This window comes from Sciurus vulgaris (genome assembly GCF_902686455.1).
Source record: "Sciurus vulgaris genome assembly, chromosome: 2".
NCBI classification, from domain to species: domain Eukaryota; kingdom Metazoa; phylum Chordata; class Mammalia; order Rodentia; family Sciuridae; genus Sciurus; species Sciurus vulgaris.
In genome coordinates this window covers 191,723,018-191,741,054 of record NC_136462.1, presented here as the reverse complement: position 1 = coordinate 191,741,054, position 18,037 = coordinate 191,723,018, and the positions used below count along the sequence as shown (strand labels likewise).

At 37.9% G+C, this 18,037-nt stretch overlaps 1 protein-coding gene across 13 annotated transcripts in view; it reads right to left on the bottom strand.

The window, feature by feature from the left end:
• NCOA3 (nuclear receptor coactivator 3) overlaps positions 1–18,037 on the bottom strand; it is a 125,616-nt gene that overhangs the window by 12,354 nt on the left and 95,225 nt on the right. For 11 of the 13 annotated variants that reach the window (XM_079127895.1, XM_079127892.1, XM_079127893.1 and 8 more), the window contains 14 exons: positions 15,147–15,248; positions 14,125–14,297; positions 13,488–13,588; positions 11,874–12,048; positions 10,896–11,081; positions 10,629–10,730; positions 7,063–7,203; positions 6,628–6,775; positions 5,372–5,763; positions 4,350–5,218; positions 3,324–3,459; positions 1,658–1,855; positions 1,103–1,354; positions 878–1,004 (listed from right to left, as the gene is read on the bottom strand). In XM_079127895.1, the coding sequence (XP_078984021.1) occupies positions 878–1,004; positions 1,103–1,354; positions 1,658–1,855; positions 3,324–3,459; positions 4,350–5,218; positions 5,372–5,763; positions 6,628–6,775; positions 7,063–7,203; positions 10,629–10,730; positions 10,896–11,081; positions 11,874–12,048; positions 13,488–13,588; positions 14,125–14,297; positions 15,147–15,229 (3,083 nt within the window). In that variant the 5' untranslated portion in view covers positions 15,230–15,248. The remainder of the gene's footprint in view (positions 1–877; positions 1,005–1,102; positions 1,355–1,657; positions 1,856–3,323; positions 3,460–4,349; positions 5,219–5,371; positions 5,764–6,627; positions 6,776–7,062; positions 7,204–10,628; positions 10,731–10,895; positions 11,082–11,873; positions 12,049–13,487; positions 13,589–14,124; positions 14,298–15,146; positions 15,249–18,037) is intronic. The other 2 variants (XM_079127896.1, XM_079127898.1) reach the window with 1 other exon arrangement.

Sequence of the window (18,037 nt, the reverse complement as noted above, 5' to 3'; positions counted from 1 at the left end):
AAACTAAGCAGCAGAGAACAGCAAATGGCCTCAATTTATATTTAAGGTCCATCACACATAACTTATACTCACAATCCCACCACCAAAGTGTAACTACAAAACCCCAGGTATTGGGGGCATAGGAGAAATGGGGTGAGAGCAAATGGAGAGGGAGCTGTTTTCAAGACAAGATTGGAGGTGGTAGCCATTCGTAATTACACTTGAAAATTGGGGGAATCAAAACAAAACAAAAAAAGAATGGAGGAAATCAATAAAAGAACAAAGGAAAAGATCAAAATGTTGAACTATAACTGCAGTCTAGAAAACTCCCGAAATAACTTGTGTTACACTTGGCCCACAGGCTTGGTCACAAGTAAAACACAAACTCACGCACCCACAGCGATGGTGCCACCATTCTCCAACACGTGGAAGGCATGAAGTCAAGCACTAAGCCACAATCTTTCTTTTCAAAAATAAAGAAGAGCACAATAGCTCACTTTCCCCATCATCACTGAAACGTTTTAAATGATTTTAGAAAAGAATTACCTAAAGCTTAAAATTAATTTTCAGAAAAACTTGAGGCATACCTCTGAACAGCATGTATGAACAGACTTGTCAACTGTGACTAATTATCCGCCTCCTGGTGAGACTGTCAGCATGAAAGACAACCACCTCACAGAGGGGCTCTCAGAAGTCAGCTGCTGAGGAGCGCCAACAGCAGGACAGTAAGGTTCGTCTCCTCCCCTCCTGCCAACACCCGCCTGCTGCTTCAGCTGGATGGCAACCAACCACCTCCTTAGAATGTCTCAGCTTCTCTTTCAGGACTGTTCCAGTGTTGACTCTTCTCTAGACAGTCCATTGCTAATGCTTTCTACAGAGTCACAAAATAAAGGCTCACCTATTTTGAGGCCCATGAGGCCCTTGTTCCATGGACAGCATGCCATCTGGCCAGGAACCTGGTTGATTAGGTGGTGCTGCTTGGCCATAGGGATTGACCCCCATTCCCATGGGAATCTCACCAGGCCCTGGGGAAGCAAAACAAAAGTATGAATTTTCCAATAAGCCAATAGCAAAAATTACCCTAAAACATCTAATTTTCTTCTTTTATGAAGGAGACACTTACTTATTTGAAGCATCTGCTGCTGCTGTTGCTGCTGCTGCAACATTGGCCTTGCACCTGGTACACTATTAGATCGAAGAGGCAAAGTGGGCATGGAGCCCCCCATTGCAGGTCTGGGTAGAGAAGCACTGTAATCTCCTCCTGATCTTCCCATGGAGTTAGAACTCATAGGTTCCACTCTACTGGCCTTTGGGTTTGGTAAGCCCCAGTCTGGAGAGGGAGATTGGTTCAGGGTCACATTTCTGTTTGGTCCACCTGAAACAGGTAGAAAACAATTAGGACTTTCACAATCTAACAAAACCCTTCTCATTGCGTTAGTGCGGTCAACGTCGGCTTTGATGTCCTAACCATGGTCAACCGTGAAGACTTACATGCTAGAAAAATGTCTTAGACCAAAAGATTCTTTAAGAGTTTAAATAAATGAAGGATAATTATGAAGTAACATGTCAATATTTTAAAACCTGTGACTCAATCCCAATTATTTACATGACTTTAAGTATTTAAAATTTGCTTTTCCCAAAATAATTTAGTCCTAAGTACTAATTACAAATTACCTACCCATATTTGAGCCATAATTTTCCTGACTATCCATCATCCTTGGATTCCCGCCCAGCATAGGTTGCTTTGTGAGCACGGGGAAAGCACTGATATTCTTTACTGGAGGACTTGTGCCAACAGAAATAGGGCTATCGAGAGACACTGCACGGCTATATGGAGGACGAGCAGACTGCATGGACTGTGGACTTCTCAAACCTGCTGGAAACCCAAAAGCATGACATGAAATATCCTTGATGATTTAATACACAAATAATCAAGTACAAGACATAAACATACCCATCCCCAAACAAGAATGTCTTTCTCACAAAAACGAATACGATCTTTCTTTAGAAAATAAACACTACATTTAAAAAAAAAAAAAAAAACTATTCCAAATAAAGTAGAAACAACAATTTCCATGTTGCTGAAGAGCTGGGCACTCCTGTATAGCCTGATATGGTCATTCATATTCTGCTTCACTCCAGACTGAAAAGATGGCCAGTCTGAGGGTGTAGCTGGGAGGCAGAATGCATGCTTAGGAGGCATCAGGCCGGGGGTTCCATGTGTCCGGAGCCAGCAGGTCACGCGCCCTGCCTTGCCTCATGGTCACGCCCCCTGCCTCGCCTCATGTTGAGCTAAGATGGCGCCTGCCAGATGCTGGTGGGGCGTGCCTCTACCTGTACACACAACTGTCAGACTATACCAAGTGCATCAGACTAGATTGCGTGGTGTTTCACGACTGGCCAACTACACTTCCTTATTCGAGTTCTGGCGCGAGGACTAGTCTTGCCTTCGCGCGCTTTCCCCTGATTGGTTTTTGTACTTTATATTAACTGTGTTTATTCCCCTAATAAACGAGACTTGATCAGGCTTTTGTCTTGTCTCCATTTCCCGTGTCTCTTGTCTCTCCCAATCCCCGCTCCCCTCTCCAGGTTCCCGTTGAAGTCCTGCGGGTCGGGACATCCATGGGAGGAAAGAGGGAAGGGGAAGGAGAGCAAAGAAGATTCACCAATGTTTCCAACTCCTAGAGGATCTTCCACGTGAGAACTTATTAGGTATAGTCTGCTTATATTTTATAATTAATGTAACCAGTTATATTATCTAATCAAACAAAAAATTAAAAATTTCCCCCTAAACTCTCTCTTTTCTTTTCCAACCTATTCACAACTGATCTGTCCGTTTCAGTGTAGGATATTGCCACTAAAAATCAATAACACTATTCTAAATAATTATAAATTATTCCTCTTCAAATAATACACACAACACACTTTGTTAAAATGATGAGTGAGTAAACACAGCAATAGGAAAGCAAACACCAAAAGTGAAAACTCTATGGTTAAATGACAAGATTCCTTAAGCACCAGGGAACAGGTTTTAATCTACAATTTGGGTTGGTTTTTAATCCAATTCTCTGAAGCTTAAGAAATACATATGCCATAGCACCAGCTACTCAAATGAATAATCAAAGATGAACATTTTCTTATAGGTGCCATGATTACTGGCAAAAGAAAGAAAAAAAGAAAAATATGCAAAAAGCTTTTTAAAACACAATATTATGGATTTGCATGAGAAACTGATAGGTAGAATATGTGTTCTGAAATTATAAATGCTAACTACATCCTGGTTTTGGTGTGAGAGTACATACATATGCAGCAACGTTTCAAAACAAAATTTAATTCTTTTTTACCCAGAGAATTTGTTCCTGGGAACATTTGAGGCTTGGTCCCCAGATGACTGCCATTTGTGGATATGGGATTATTATAAAAGTCAGAACTAGTCAGATCACCAAGAATAGCATCAAGATTATCCAAGTCTCCAGATCCCTGAAAATAAAATTTTAAGAATTAACCTGTGTGCAACACAAGATATACAACTATGAATATATTCATCAGAAGAAAATATGTCAGATGGGAGCAAATGAAATACAATGTTTATGCCCAGTTTAAAGGTTTCTTAAGATTCACCCCACAGCCCTACTTCCCTTAGAAGTATGAACAATTTTAACCACTGAGAAAAATTACTGATTTGGTGCTTTCAACAGGGCATTATTTTCCCACTTAAGCTAAGCATCCCCTTGGCTGACAGATGTCTGCTCTACACATACCTTCTGCAAACAAATATGATCAACAGTAAACACACGAACACAGGCTGGTGTTCAACAAGATAATTTTAGGCATGATCAAAAAAGGCTCTGGTCAATATATCTAGTGAACAATGGTTAACTAAGTCAAATTCACACTCTAACTGGGAGACTTCTGCAAGCCTCGCCTCTGCCCAGGTTCCTGTCACCCTTCGAACGATGCTCCTCCGGCGAGGATGGGAAATGCTTACACAGAACGCGATCATGCAGGTGAAACTTCATTCAGGTACACGAACCGAAGCTCTGGTAAAAATCAAAACTTTTTGTTTTTTCTTGATTACATCTACCACCATTCTACCCAATTTGCTCATTTCAACCCTCCATGAAAAAAATTTCAAATTGTCCACCAGGGAATTACAGTCACATATCAGAATAAACATATCTGATTATTTCTCAGTGGCATCATAATATTTTACTGATGGATGAAAGAATTACAAAGAAATGAAAGCTCAAGATTAACTTCCCTTAAGTAAACATTAAATTAGAAAATAAGAATCTGTCTGTAACATATTATATTTCTAACAGAAATGATGAGATCCATGACTGGGCTGGAATATATAAAAAATAAATTACCTCTTCATTTGCTTCTGTCTTAATCTGAGAGTCTTTCTCTTGACTTGAGCTAGGAATGGTGGAGCTGCTGCACTGACCCACTTTATTATCCATCCCTTCCACCTGGGGCTGTAATTCCTTAGAGAGAGCGTCACTGGGATCGTCCCTGTCCAGCAGGTACCTAAGAAGTGCATTATTCTCCTTCTTCTTAGGACTTAGCTGCTCCTGCTTGACACTTCCTTCACCACAAGAAGGAGTACTGCTGGTATCTTTCCCAGTGGCTTCTGCAGTAATCTTGGCTACTTCAGCTGGTGAATTCCCATTCTGCAGCAACTTGTGCAAAATCCGGTGCTTTTCTTGCAACAGTGACCCATGCATATTGGAGGTGGAGGACACTCCTCCCGATGTTGAGGAGGAGACTCCAGAGGGGCTGGTGACACTAACAGAAGAGTCTTTACAACTTGAATCCAAAGGGGAGTTGGTCAAGGAAGAACGACCTCGGTCATCAGAAGAGCAGGTAAGTAACTGCAGCAACTTTTTATGACCTTTGCTTTCCAAAGGGCCCCTTTGAGTCTCTGACCCTTCACCACTGCTCTCCTTACTTTCCTTGTCATTGAGGTGATCTCTGGTATTGGACTGACACATTGAACTCTCCACTGGATTCTGATCACAGTACAAGCCTAGGGGACTCTTGGAATCTTGACTGGTCACTTTACTTGGTTGTGTTACATTCATATTAGGCGAGTTATCCACTTTGGGGCCTGGTGAAGACAGAGTGGATAAAAGGGAGGTGCCCACACCCTCACTGATGGCCTGCAGAGCGCTGAGAGAACTGCTGGAGAAGCTGTGGCTCCCAGTGTTGCCAGAAGACCCCATGGGAGAGTGCACACCTGGATTTGTTGGAGGAAAAAAACAGGAAGAGCTACTATCAGACTATAACAAAAGGCTACTTCTTGGTTTCTATTTATTGTAAAACTAATTAGCTGTATAAGAATCGAAGTGGTATAGAAAGAAAACATTGTTTAAAATTCTAAGATGAATACCTGCAACAGGAGAAAACTGGTGCGACGCCATCTTTGGGCTCCCGCGATTACGAGGAGAAATCATGATACTCTGCTGGCTGGAGCCAAGACCTGGACTGCCACGAGGGGGGCTACCCATATTGAGCCCGTAGCTATTGTTCTGGTAGGAGGATGGCGACTGCACGCCTGGCCCAGGGGTCAATGAGGCTATGTTACTGGAAGCCCCATACCTCGTTCCACTCATCTGCCCTGTGGAGCTGGGGTCTGCCAAGCCGTAAGCCCTGCTGTTCAGCATCTGTAACCCTTGGTTTGGTGACATGCTCATGCCTCCTACAGAACTGTTGCATCCGGCTACAAGAGGTCTAATGCCTTGTCCTACAGGATTTGGGTTTGGTCTATACCCATTCTGTTCTCTGCAAAGAAACAGAATACCAAACCTTTAGCAAAAAATTACAGGCATGCATTGAAGCCCTGAATCAGATTTAGGGGGAAAAAGAAAAGAACAAAGTAAGTGTCCAGGAACATAACTTATTTTAGGCACCATTCCAGAGCTGGAGACAAATCCAATTTAGACACTGGTCACAAAATTAGCATAGTAACATTTTTGAATAAGCCAAGAATCTAAATGAATGACACCACTACAGCACTGTGCGGAACCAACAGCCATGTTAACTGCAGCCTCAAAGGCTTTACTAGAGTTGCTACATATCCAGAGCTTAACCTGGAAATATCTGCAAATTACTCAAGATAATTAATGGGTGAATATCCTTCTTCCTGTGTTGTTCATTTAGTATTAACACCATCAGTAGTTATCATCTTTTATTCTTAAAGTGTACCTTCCAATTTTAAATTAATTCCTTAAAAACAACATAATACATCATCTTAGAAATGAAAGGTAATCAGATTTTATGTGCTTTTTTTATCCACCAGCTCTCACACCTTGCCTCAGTCCAGGAAGTATTTTTTTGGTAAACAAATATTTTCAGAAAGGGATCCTAATTAGAATAAGTTATACTCCATATAATATGTTAAAATACATTCTACTATAATGTACACTGTAACTAAAAAGAATAAAAATAACAAACTTTTTTAAAATACTCCTTTTACATAAAATATATCTTAAAGGAAATATAATCTACAAACCTAAACTCATGTCCCCAAATTCAACAAGCCTACCTGCTTTTTCTCTCATTAAATTTCTACCCTTCTTAGAGTAATAAAAGCATCTTGAGATCTGGTTCCATTTAACAGGTGAACACATGGTGATCCATCATTACCTCTGAAGGAAGTGGGTTGAGACAAAGCCATGCCGATCATTTGTTACAGGATTTCGGAAGAGCTTGCTTTTTGTTTGTGCGGTCACTATGGTACCGTCAGCCAAGGAGAATCGATACACTGGGGTTTCTGCGTGGCCATGAATATAAGCTGCAGGAAAGACACGAGTAACGACAAGTGGCGAAACAAACACACATAAGGAGAAGAGAGGCAGGAACTGTGTAGCTCATACAAAGTCTTCAAACCCAGTGAAAGAATTTTTTTCCAGGTTAACCTCTATGTATGTAACAACTCTGGTAAAATCGTAAACAAATTCTAAGTATGCTTAAGAATCACCGCCCTCCCCAGGCCCACAAGATAACCAACACAGAGCACATGTACTGCTTTACATAAACCCAACATAATGACAAGACCAAGAATCAATCAAATGTCTTTACCTTCTTGATAATGACGTTTCTGGGACCATGACTGCCCATCATTAAGACTGAAAAATCTCTGGATACACCTTCGGATTATATCTTCAAAGCCAGGTCTCATAGAAGATCTCAATGAATTTGTATCTATATTGACCACCTTCCCTATTGCACAAAAAATACGATTTAAATCCCACCCACAAGTATTTACTGCTGCCTACCCATGGATTAGCACTAAAGAATCAAATAAAAGATATTAACTCTTTACTTTCTCTAGTCCAAATTTCTGATATGCATCTTTTCTCCTTATGGACAGTCCTACAGGATGCTCTCACATCTATCTACATGGTTTGCTATAGGGTATAATAATATATTTGTCTTTATCCTGTTCCTGGCACAAAACTCCTAAAATTCTTAAATTTCTTAATAAGAGTCTTTGTGAAACTTTTAATGATTCATAAGGAATCGTGCTGATCATACCTGCATTTATTCTAATACGGCGATTTAGTATAGTACCTAGACAGCCTCAGGTTGGGGCTGGCCACTAACAGAACAAAGTAATTAGAGAACTGGAAATTTCAACCCCTTCCACACTGACTCCACAAGGCGGGGGGTGTGCTCTAAAAACTCTAAAGACGAAAGATTCGAGGCGTTTCCAGTTTGGCAAACTTATCAAGGTAAGGGAAGATGATAAGTGTCTGGAGAGAGTATGGAAGTTCTCAAGGAGATTAATCTTTACTAATCTGCAGAATAATGAATGAACTTGCATTTAGACAATTCAAACTAATTACCCAGGATGTCCAGGGCAAAAACTACATGATCAACTTCCATGACTTGGATCTTCGCCAACAAAAAAATGTATTCCATGGTGGAAAACTGGGAGGCTATGATTAAAGCTCATGTTGACATAAAGACTACCAACATCTATCTATCTATTCTGCACAGGTTTTACTAAAACACGTGATCATCAGACCAAGGAGACCTTACATTACCACCAGTATAGCTACCAAACTCTGGAAATCATGATTCAAGAGGTATAAATACTCGTAAAAAGTAGGTAGTAAGTTGAGTCCACACAGATTGGGAAAGATGTAAAAGAGACTGTTCAATTAATTCATTCTCTCTATATGTTTAATAGAAAATATGCTGAAGAAAACCAAGTTTGGACTGAGAAAACTCATGGAAATTCATAGAGAAAGGTAGTTCTGGGAAAGCTACTAGAGATAAGAAAGGAACTAATATGAAATCAGCTGACAGAGATAAAACCACCAGTCCAAGAACCTGTTAGAAAACCAGGGTTTTTTTGTTTGGTTGGTTGGGGTTTTTTTGTTCCCCCTCCTTTGGAGGGGGACGGGGCGTACTGGGAACCAAACCCAAGGCCTCAAGTGTGCTAGGCTCTACCACTGAACTACATTCCCCACTCATAAAATTCAGAATTTTAATGGTGACCAAAAAAACTTGTGCCTGCTTTGGCAGCACATATACTAAAATTAGAACTACACAGAGAAGATTAGGATGGCCCCTGTGCAAGGATAGCATGCAAATCTGTGAAGCATTCCATATTTAAAAAAAAAAAAAAAAATCTTAACAGTGGGGAGCGGGGGCACACGACTACGGAGGAAGATCAAACACATTCCAGGAAAGGGTAAATAGCTGTGCCCTGTGTACACAGAATAGGAAAGACCTGTCCTCACCCACTTCCTCTGCACTTAGCCATGAGCCACATATCAAACATAAAACAGAAGCTCAAAAAGAGTTTACCGAATGAAACACATCAGGGACAGGGGAGAAAGTATCTCTATAGGCCAAAAAAAAATGCTGAGTGCCAATGAACTTGCTATAAAACAGAGAGTAACTAGAAGGCACCAATTATAAATTTGTAAAGATGACTCTCAGTCCCAAATAAAATTAACCAGATAAAAAGACTTGATTTTATTGTTTGGTGATTTCTAATTTTTTTAAAGGTTTTTTAAAATATATTTTTAGTTGCAGATGGACACAATGCCTTTATTTTATTTATTTATTTTATGTGGTGCTAAGGATCAAACTCAGTGCCTCACAGGTGCGAGGTGGAGGCAAGTACTCCATATCACTGAGCCACAATCCCAGCCCATGATTTCTAATTTTTATAGTAAGTGTATTGCTTTTGTAATAAAAGAAAGCACTAGATAATTTTTTGAAGATGCTACTAAGTTATTTAGGGAGAAAACTAAGTCTGAAAAAATCATAGGAAGTGCAGAGAAATTCCCACTCTAAAATAACACATAAAATAGCCTGTCACCATATTTATCAGAAGATAAGTAAACACAGAGAAATTTTTCTAATATAAATTAATATTCATTGATGTTTACAGACTGATAATTCAAAACAATTCCATTTTTGCTACTTCTTTCACTTGTAATAATATCAAGCATCCTCAAGACAATTAGGCATGACATAATAAGAAGGTCCAAGTGACTGTGAAAATAGCTAAATTTACAAAACATTATGTACATTACATATATGTGACACACACACCTACAGTAGCTAAAGCTATGCTCTGTTTTCTTTAAACTATTCACTTGATTAAATCACTTACAGAGGATTCGCAATTAGTGTATATAATCAGTGTTACACAAAGCATAGACTTTTCAGTGTTATGTCAAGCAGAAACAGTGCAAATTCTCTTTTCAAAAGTCATGATCTTGGACAATAACCCAAACACAGCACCTATATCACCAAACTTCTGTTTCCTCATCTCTGAGAGGATGTATGTATGACAAACACTTCACATCGCAATTAGGGTTAAATGGTCACAAGAGTGACCCTGATGATGAATGAAAGTAATATTTCTACCATGTTTAATTTCACCAATGCGTCTTCTCAACTATGATGTTTTTAATTCTCTATTCCCACAGTCAGGAATATGGCAGGCCAAGACTGCAACTCAGCCAGGCACAGTGGCACACACCTATAATCCCAGCAACCCTGGAGGCTGAGGCAGGAGGATTTTGATTTCAAGGACAGCCTCAGCAATTTAGTGAGGCCCTAAAGAACTTAGCAGGACCCTGCCTTAAAATTAAAAATAAAAAGGTCTAAGGATTAAGCTCAGTGGCAAAAAGCCCCTAGGTTCAATCCCTAATACCCACCCCCAAAAAGAAAACTGAAGCTCATTTTGATATCAAGAATTATAGCAACTCTCATTCAATTACCTGTACTTTTTTTGGTACCGGGGGTTGAATTCAGGGGTACTCAACCACCAAGCCAAATTCCCAGCCCTATTTTTTATTTTATTTAAATTAGAGTCAGGGTCTCACTGAGTTGCTTAGTGCCTGGAGAAAAAGACAGGTGCCTCTACATTTGTTTTTTAATTTGTTTGCGAGGGGAATTCTAAGTGCCAAATATATTCAACTCAAATGCCAAGAGTTTTAGGGAAATTCCCTTAGGTCTATGTAAGAAACACAGGACATAATACACTTAAAATATTCATCAAAGAGGATGTGAGCATTAAAATTATAATGCAGACTATAAGTGACCTTTTTAACAATTCCCAAAATGAAAACGTACACCACCCGCACACATATACACGCACATACACACAGAGTTTTTACCTGAAAGATCATGTCTAGTAATAAAGCTCTCGGGATTTGACTGAAATGCTCTTTCTCCTGTAGTAATGCGCCGAGCCACACAGATCATACAGGACTGCAAATCTACAATCAAAAATATAATCAGATAAGGATTCTATTTATTTTTGGATATTCTATTGCAGGTGAACGAGGACATGAACTTCAGGATGAAGAGACAGCAATGGAAGCTGTAACAATCTGAGTTTGCTGCTGCGTGTTCATAAATATCATAAGCAAGACTGCTCTCACCTTCCCCTTCCTCCATCATGGCTCGTGGCTGAGACAAGGCAAAGCACTGCATTGTTTCATATCTCTGGCGCATTTCAGGACTGGTACTCATGTCTTCCAGAATATCATGTGTTTTCATTAACATACGGCAATTAAAAGTATGGCTTTTTTGTCTCTGAGTCTCACTTGTCCAGGAAACTCCATTAACTTTGGAAAACAGATGGAAATAACTTGGTAAAAATCCAAAATCATAATCTAAAAGTATCATCAAGAATTCAAGCCACAGGTTATGAGTTCAGCTCAGTGGCAGAGTGGAATGCACAGGCCCTCAGTTCAAAATGGAATGGAAAGGGGCTGGGTCGTGGCTAGTGGTGGACCGCTTGCCTAGCACATGTGAGGCACTGGGTTTGATCCTCAGCACTGCATAAAATAAATAAAATAAAGGTATTGTGTCCATCTATAACTAAAAATATTTTTAAAAATCAAGAGACGGATGGGAAGGAAGCGAAAGAAAGGGAAGGGAGGGGACAGAAAGGGAAGGGAGAAAGGACGGAAAGAAGAGAAAAACACAAAAGAAAGAAAAAAAGGATTCAAGCGATAAGCCAGGCACAATGGTGCAGACGTATACTCCCAGCTATAGGATTCACTTGAGCCCACCAGGTTAAGACCGGCCAGGGCAAACACAGCAAGACTCTGTCTCCCCCCGCAAAATGCAAGCTATATTTTCTCCTTACATATATTTTCCATGGTAATGCCTATGCTAACATTTTAGAATGGTAATATAAAAAATTTTTTGAATAATTTCAACTGCAACAGAAATCTCATGTATTTTGACACCATGAAATGTATGCCAAACTTTGAGTTTACTGAGACCATATCTAAAAATTTTATTAATGCTTACCTCTGATTTCTAGATTCCTACAAAGTATATTCAATTTTCTTAGGAATATTTTTAGAAGTTTTGTTTAAATATTTAGAAAATTCACATTAAGAGCCTACCTGTAGATTTCGGTAAGTTTTTAAGAAAATCCTTTCTGTCTTCTTCATGCAAAATATTATAGACACTTGTATTAACCAAGTCCTCCTGTTTATATTGCAGGTATTGTGTGACATTTTCTGACACAAATACAATGTTTCCATCTCGATTCACCACGAACAGAAAACCATCCAATGCCTAAAATGGAAAATGTTAATATAGCCTGTTACAGATGGAACTACATCTCCCCAGAATATATATATATATATGCTGAAGGCCTTGTCCTCCGTGTTTGGAGATAGGGCTTTTAAGGGGGTGATTAAGGATAAAAGAGGTCTTAAGGATAAGACCCTAATCCCATATGACTGGTGTCCTTATAAGGAGAGATGAAAAAGATACCAAGGATACACACAAAAAGAAAAGGTCACATGAAAACATAGTGATAAACCAAGGAGAGAGGACTCAGGAGAAACCCATGCTGCCAACACCCTGATCTTGAACTTCCAGCATCCAAAAGTGCTAGAAATGAACTTCTGTCGTTTGAGCCACCCAGTCTGCAATATTCTGTTATGGCAGCCTTAGACAACAGCCTTAGTTATAAGTAGAATTTGCAAAACTGGGGAAGAAATGGTTTTAACAATTACGACAAACAAGTATAAGCCACCATTTCTATTAACATGAGCAATATTACTACAGAACTTATGAAAAATAAAAAGAACAATTTAGAAGGAAAAAAGATAGTGTCCACATAAAATCTGAATCAATGTATTACCTAATTTTTTAAGAACTGCATTTTCAAAGGAGCTTTTAAAAAAGAGAAACTTATCCTTAGCTCCTTCCTCTTTTCCATTTGATATCAAATCATGCCACAGAAACTTGCATACTATTCCTTAATAAAAACTTACAAAGAAGAAACAAACTCGATCAACTAAAAAGCAGCTGGAACAAACTAGCTGAAAACAAGCTGACAAGTGAACTTTATGAAGGGCATCAGCCCCTGCCTTAAAGTAAAGTGCTCTGTGATAGATTAACCAGATCAAAGACGACTACTTAAAAAAAACAATGCACATTTTTAAATCTTATAAATTTCTCAAGAATATAAAACCTGAGGGCTGGGGGGGTGTAACTTAGTTTTACAGCACTTGCCCAGCATGCATGAGGCCCTGGATTTGATCCCCAGGACCATAATAGGTAGGTAGGTACATATACAGGTACGAATACAGGTACCTGGCTAGCATGCTTGAGGCCCTGGGTTCATTCAATCTCCAGCACAACAAAAAAGTGGAAAAAAATTAAAACTATGTGCCGTATGATTAAATACACAAAAATGCACAAGAACGACTAAGCTAAAATACAAGCAGATATTGCCTCTGTAAAATAATCGGTTATATTTGTGAATTTATGAGTTACCTTTCCTCTCCTGCTTCTTTGTATGTGTGTGTTCTCAGTTTACAACTCCATTTTTATTAAGAGGACAGGGCCTCCTGAGTTATATTTTAATTTTTACCATTATGTTCTGAACACTGATTTTTGTTCTCACAGAAATGTTTTCTACATGTTCTCATTTTCGAAACAAAATTTTCTTTTTATCTTTTTTTACTTTTTAATATAATCAAAGTGCAATATTTTATATTTACCTGAAGTAAAAGTGGTCCTAAAGAGTCTTTATCAATAACCCCCTGTCCTGTAGAAGATACATCAGCTTTCTGAACATCATCATCGCTGGAAATGGCTTTTCCTGGAAAGACAGAAGGCAGCACAATGTATAGTACGAATATCAGTTATAGATTAAATCTGCCTTCAAACAGTCCCCAGAACACACACAAACACACACACAAGCAAGTCACACTGTATGTATATACAGAATGTTTCTTGACAAGAAAATGCCACGTTTTAAAATATTAAAACTTCATATTTACTTAGGAAAGTAGAAGATACCCTAAATATTCTTCTACTACTAAATGTACTAGCCAATGGCTTCCGGAAATGAAGTTACATTTTAACAAGGCAAGCAACGCTGGCCTTCCAGTTCTCTGTTAACTATTTCCTAAGAAGCCAAGCTGGTCAACTACTTGTCCTTTCTCATCTCCTCTAGCCTCAGTCTTCTCTTGTGCCACCTAAAAGAATACAACAAGGCAAATGCAGGGGCTGGGGCTGGCGAAAGTCACTGGGTTCCGTCCTCCACACCCCTCTGCAATCCCACAAGCACACACAAACATAAACACACTAACAAGTTCCTTCCAAAAGACTTGAGTTTTTCTTACTTTGTATTACCTTGCTCTTTTATTTGACGTATCTGTCTTACTGTTTCCTTTAAAATTGCACATTTATCTGGTTTGACATTGAAATTGTCGATGTCACTAAGATTTGCAGATATCAGTTCAGCCAATTCTTCAATATATTTACTCTCCTGCTCTCGCCTCCACTTCTCACCACTGCAGGTAAGACTAAGAAGAGAGGAGAAGGGCCATGAAGCACCTGTCCAGAGGAGCTGTGAGCAAAAACAGCCCCACACACCATTATTTTCAAGTGTGAAAGAACTAAACTCAGCCATAGAAACTGTGAAAACACTGTTAACAGAGAAGCAGTACAACACAGTAGGAATTCAAGCAAAACTAAACTCACTTCCACCTTTTTAGCAGCCAGGTGGCCTTGGGAAGGGTAAGCCTTGGTTCCCTCACCTGGAAAGCAGGAACAACTTTACCTTGTAAACAACTAACAAATAATAACAAAAACAGGTACCTTATTATTAATGATGAAACTTTATGAATTACAGATTTTCTTTTCAACTATAACTTTAAAATTAACACGGGCCTTGGCAAATATTTTAAAAGTTACAAAGTAGCACTGCACAGATTATAGTATTTTAGTTCTGATTTTGTTAAACTTCTAATCTCATTCAGGAAAAAAAGTGATGTAACCTTTAAATGCCAAAATATGAACTTATAGCTTATTCTTAAAGGATATCAAAAATTCTTACTTATAATACAGTCACCTATTCCTAACTCCTATGCCTTCCATCCAGAAATTCTTCTTGAAGTACCAGACTGTTAGTGTACTGTTCTGACTTCTGTCTGAATCAGTGGTTCCCTGGATGTGAACCTTCCACTGCTTCACATCATAAGGATGTCCATCTCACCATCACTGCGCTTACGATAAAGCAAAATTGTTTAAGAAAAAACTCTGATCTAATGAAAGAATCTAAACCACAAAGTTGAAATGGTAGCCTTAAACTAAACAAAACAGAGGGGAGAAGGGAAGAGCTGTGGCGAGACACCTGGAAATAAATCACCTACCCCTGTCCTGGAGTATCACACGGCAATTTACGTTTTCGTGAATCAGTGGCCAGTGGATCCAAATTTTCTCCTAACCCACTCATCCTGAATATACATCGGTGACTAAGAAAGAATAATGAGAAAAGCATTACAAAATATCCATTTCTCCATGAAAAGGTTGTTATAATTGCATGCTATTTCAGAAGTACTTTTTCAATATCCTTTATCATAAATCAGTATAACTAAAAACCTCAAAATTCATGTTTCACATTAATTATGAAGAACATCCAACCCCAAGACAGAAATGTTTCAGGCTCTATTAAAAATGTGCATATTAAATACTTCAGAGTATAAGGCATTTTCTTCATATTTAGTAACAAGAGAGTGCCAACTCCAATAGTGATAAAATTCTGTATTTTTTTATACTCAAGTGTAAAGCACAAACAAAAGCTTGTGATTTGATAAGAACTCTTCAAATGATGAACCTAAATTATTCAACCTATTTTAGCATTTTTCCATCAATTAATTTTATATTTATCATCTGTTTTTCTTCTATTAAACTAGAATAAACCTGGATTATCTAAACAACATTGTAAAACTCCTCTACATTCTGCCTAGAAAGTAGCAGTAAAACAATAAAACCATGGGGCAGGGGAGATGTTTTGACACTGAACCACACAGTAACAATTACTTTAGTATTGACTGAAAGGAAAATACATTTTAGTTGAAGTTTCAAGGATGAAGATAAAAGTATTTTTATTGGAAAAGAAAAATGAATTTTTAATGCTCAGTATGTTATAATTTAAGATATCTACTAAGTCTTCATTTACTAAGAATTTTATGTATACTAAACTCATTTAGAGCAGGACAAGCACTGTTTTGAAGAATTCCCAGTCCTCAAGGGCAGGGGTGCACACCTGTAATCTCAGGAGGCTGAGGTGGAGAAACACAATTTTCAGAACAGCCTCAAAGACTTAAGACTGTCTCAAAATAAAAAATAAAAAAGAAAAAAAAGAATTCCATGTCAACCAAAAAAGTTCAAAACTGCTAACCTTTTTTTTTTTTTTTTAATGTTAAAATGCATCTGGTGGGCTGGGGAGATAGCTCAGTTGGTAGAGTGCTTGCCTTGCAAGCACAAGGCCCTGGGTTCAATCTCCAGCACCCAAAAAAAAAAAAAAAAGCATCTGGCATCTCAGTCCGTGAGATATACCCTGAAGAACGTATATACATGTATACATGTCCACTAGGTGGCAAAATACTACCAGAAAGGAAGACAAAATTCAGGTAAAAGACGCCAATAAAACCTAAAATATGTAGCTTTAGAAACAATCCAAATCATGATTATTGCAGAATTCTAGACTATAGCACATCTTACAGATTCATTATGCATATATTAAATATAAACAAAATTCACACTATAATTTTGGTAGTAAAATGTAAGGACTGACAAATGGTTTTAAAGATATGCTAGGGTGTTTTTCTCCCTGACATAAGTCAAGGAGAGAGAAAAACTTAGAATAACTTTAATTAATAGCGTTCCCAAAAAAAAGTAGCTCAAAATGATTCTTAAAGCATACTTGGAACACACAATCTCAGGAGTACTATATTTTCAAAATTAGCAATGTCGAAATAAAAGGTCATTGTCACAAAAGATAGTCTGTGTAAACTATTCAGATTAAAGGAATCTAAAGAGAAATGACAATTAAATAGAATACTTGATCCTGGAATGGATTCTGCACTGTAGGGAAGAAAAATGCTAAAACAGACAAAAATGAGTTAATTGACAAAATTGCATTGAGGGCAATAAATAAAGGTATTTTACCAATGTTGAATTTACTGAAGTTGATGTATGAACTACAGTTATTGAAGAGATTATCAATATTTTTGTATTTTGAGTGAAGGGACCATTATGTACGCAAATGGTCCTTGGTGGTGGGGGAAGTAATGTAAGTAAAAACCAGAAAGGGGGAAGGAGTGTAAGGGATTTGGGCAAAATATGGGCATTGGGTCAATGTGGGGGTAAAGAAATTGCAAAGCTGTTGTACTATTCTTTTTCCTGTAACTTTGCTTTCAATTTCGATTATCACCAATTAAAGTTTTAAAGTATGTTCACGTTTGATTTCCCATTTTTCATATTTAAAAAGAGCAGTGATTCCTAAGTACAAATATAGATTGATCTAGCTACATATCAACTGGGTTTTCATTTGGGTCATTTAAAAATTATCTTTAAATTGAATGGCAAACTATCCACTGAGTAATAAAATCTATTTTAAAATATAATTTAGTCTAATTCTAGATAGTATTTTCCTACTCTGGTGATACCATAAGCTAAATCTTAAAAATTGAGTGAAAAAAACTATTCAGTGACCAATAACATTAATTTGGAAATAAATAATCTGTATTCTCAATATTATGCTTTATACTTTGCTATGAAATATAAGCTGAATCCTCAGTATAGTGTAAGGTGCCTAGCACATAATAAGTGGTCAATAAATGTATTGAATAAATACTGAATAAATAACAAAAGAAGCATTCAACCTACCACATTTTAGAATTTCCTTCACTTTAATCTTAAAATCATTCAATGCAATCATATTACTTTAAACTTAACTTTCAATAGAGAACTTACACCAGGAAAAAAAAATCAATAAACACAATTATCAATCCAAACCAGAAATACACATCATTGGTGCTAAGTCAATGTTTATATGCATATAGAGAAACCTAGAAATGTCAACTATGTCCATAGATATACACTGTTCTTTCTCCAGATAAGAGCAGATAAACAACCTACGAGGTACACATAACCCTGTGCAGTCTCTGTGCTACAAACTTACCCAAAAATCCCTAGCAACACAATAGTAACACAATTCCCTAATAATTATCTAGAAAGGTACTCATACAAAATCCTA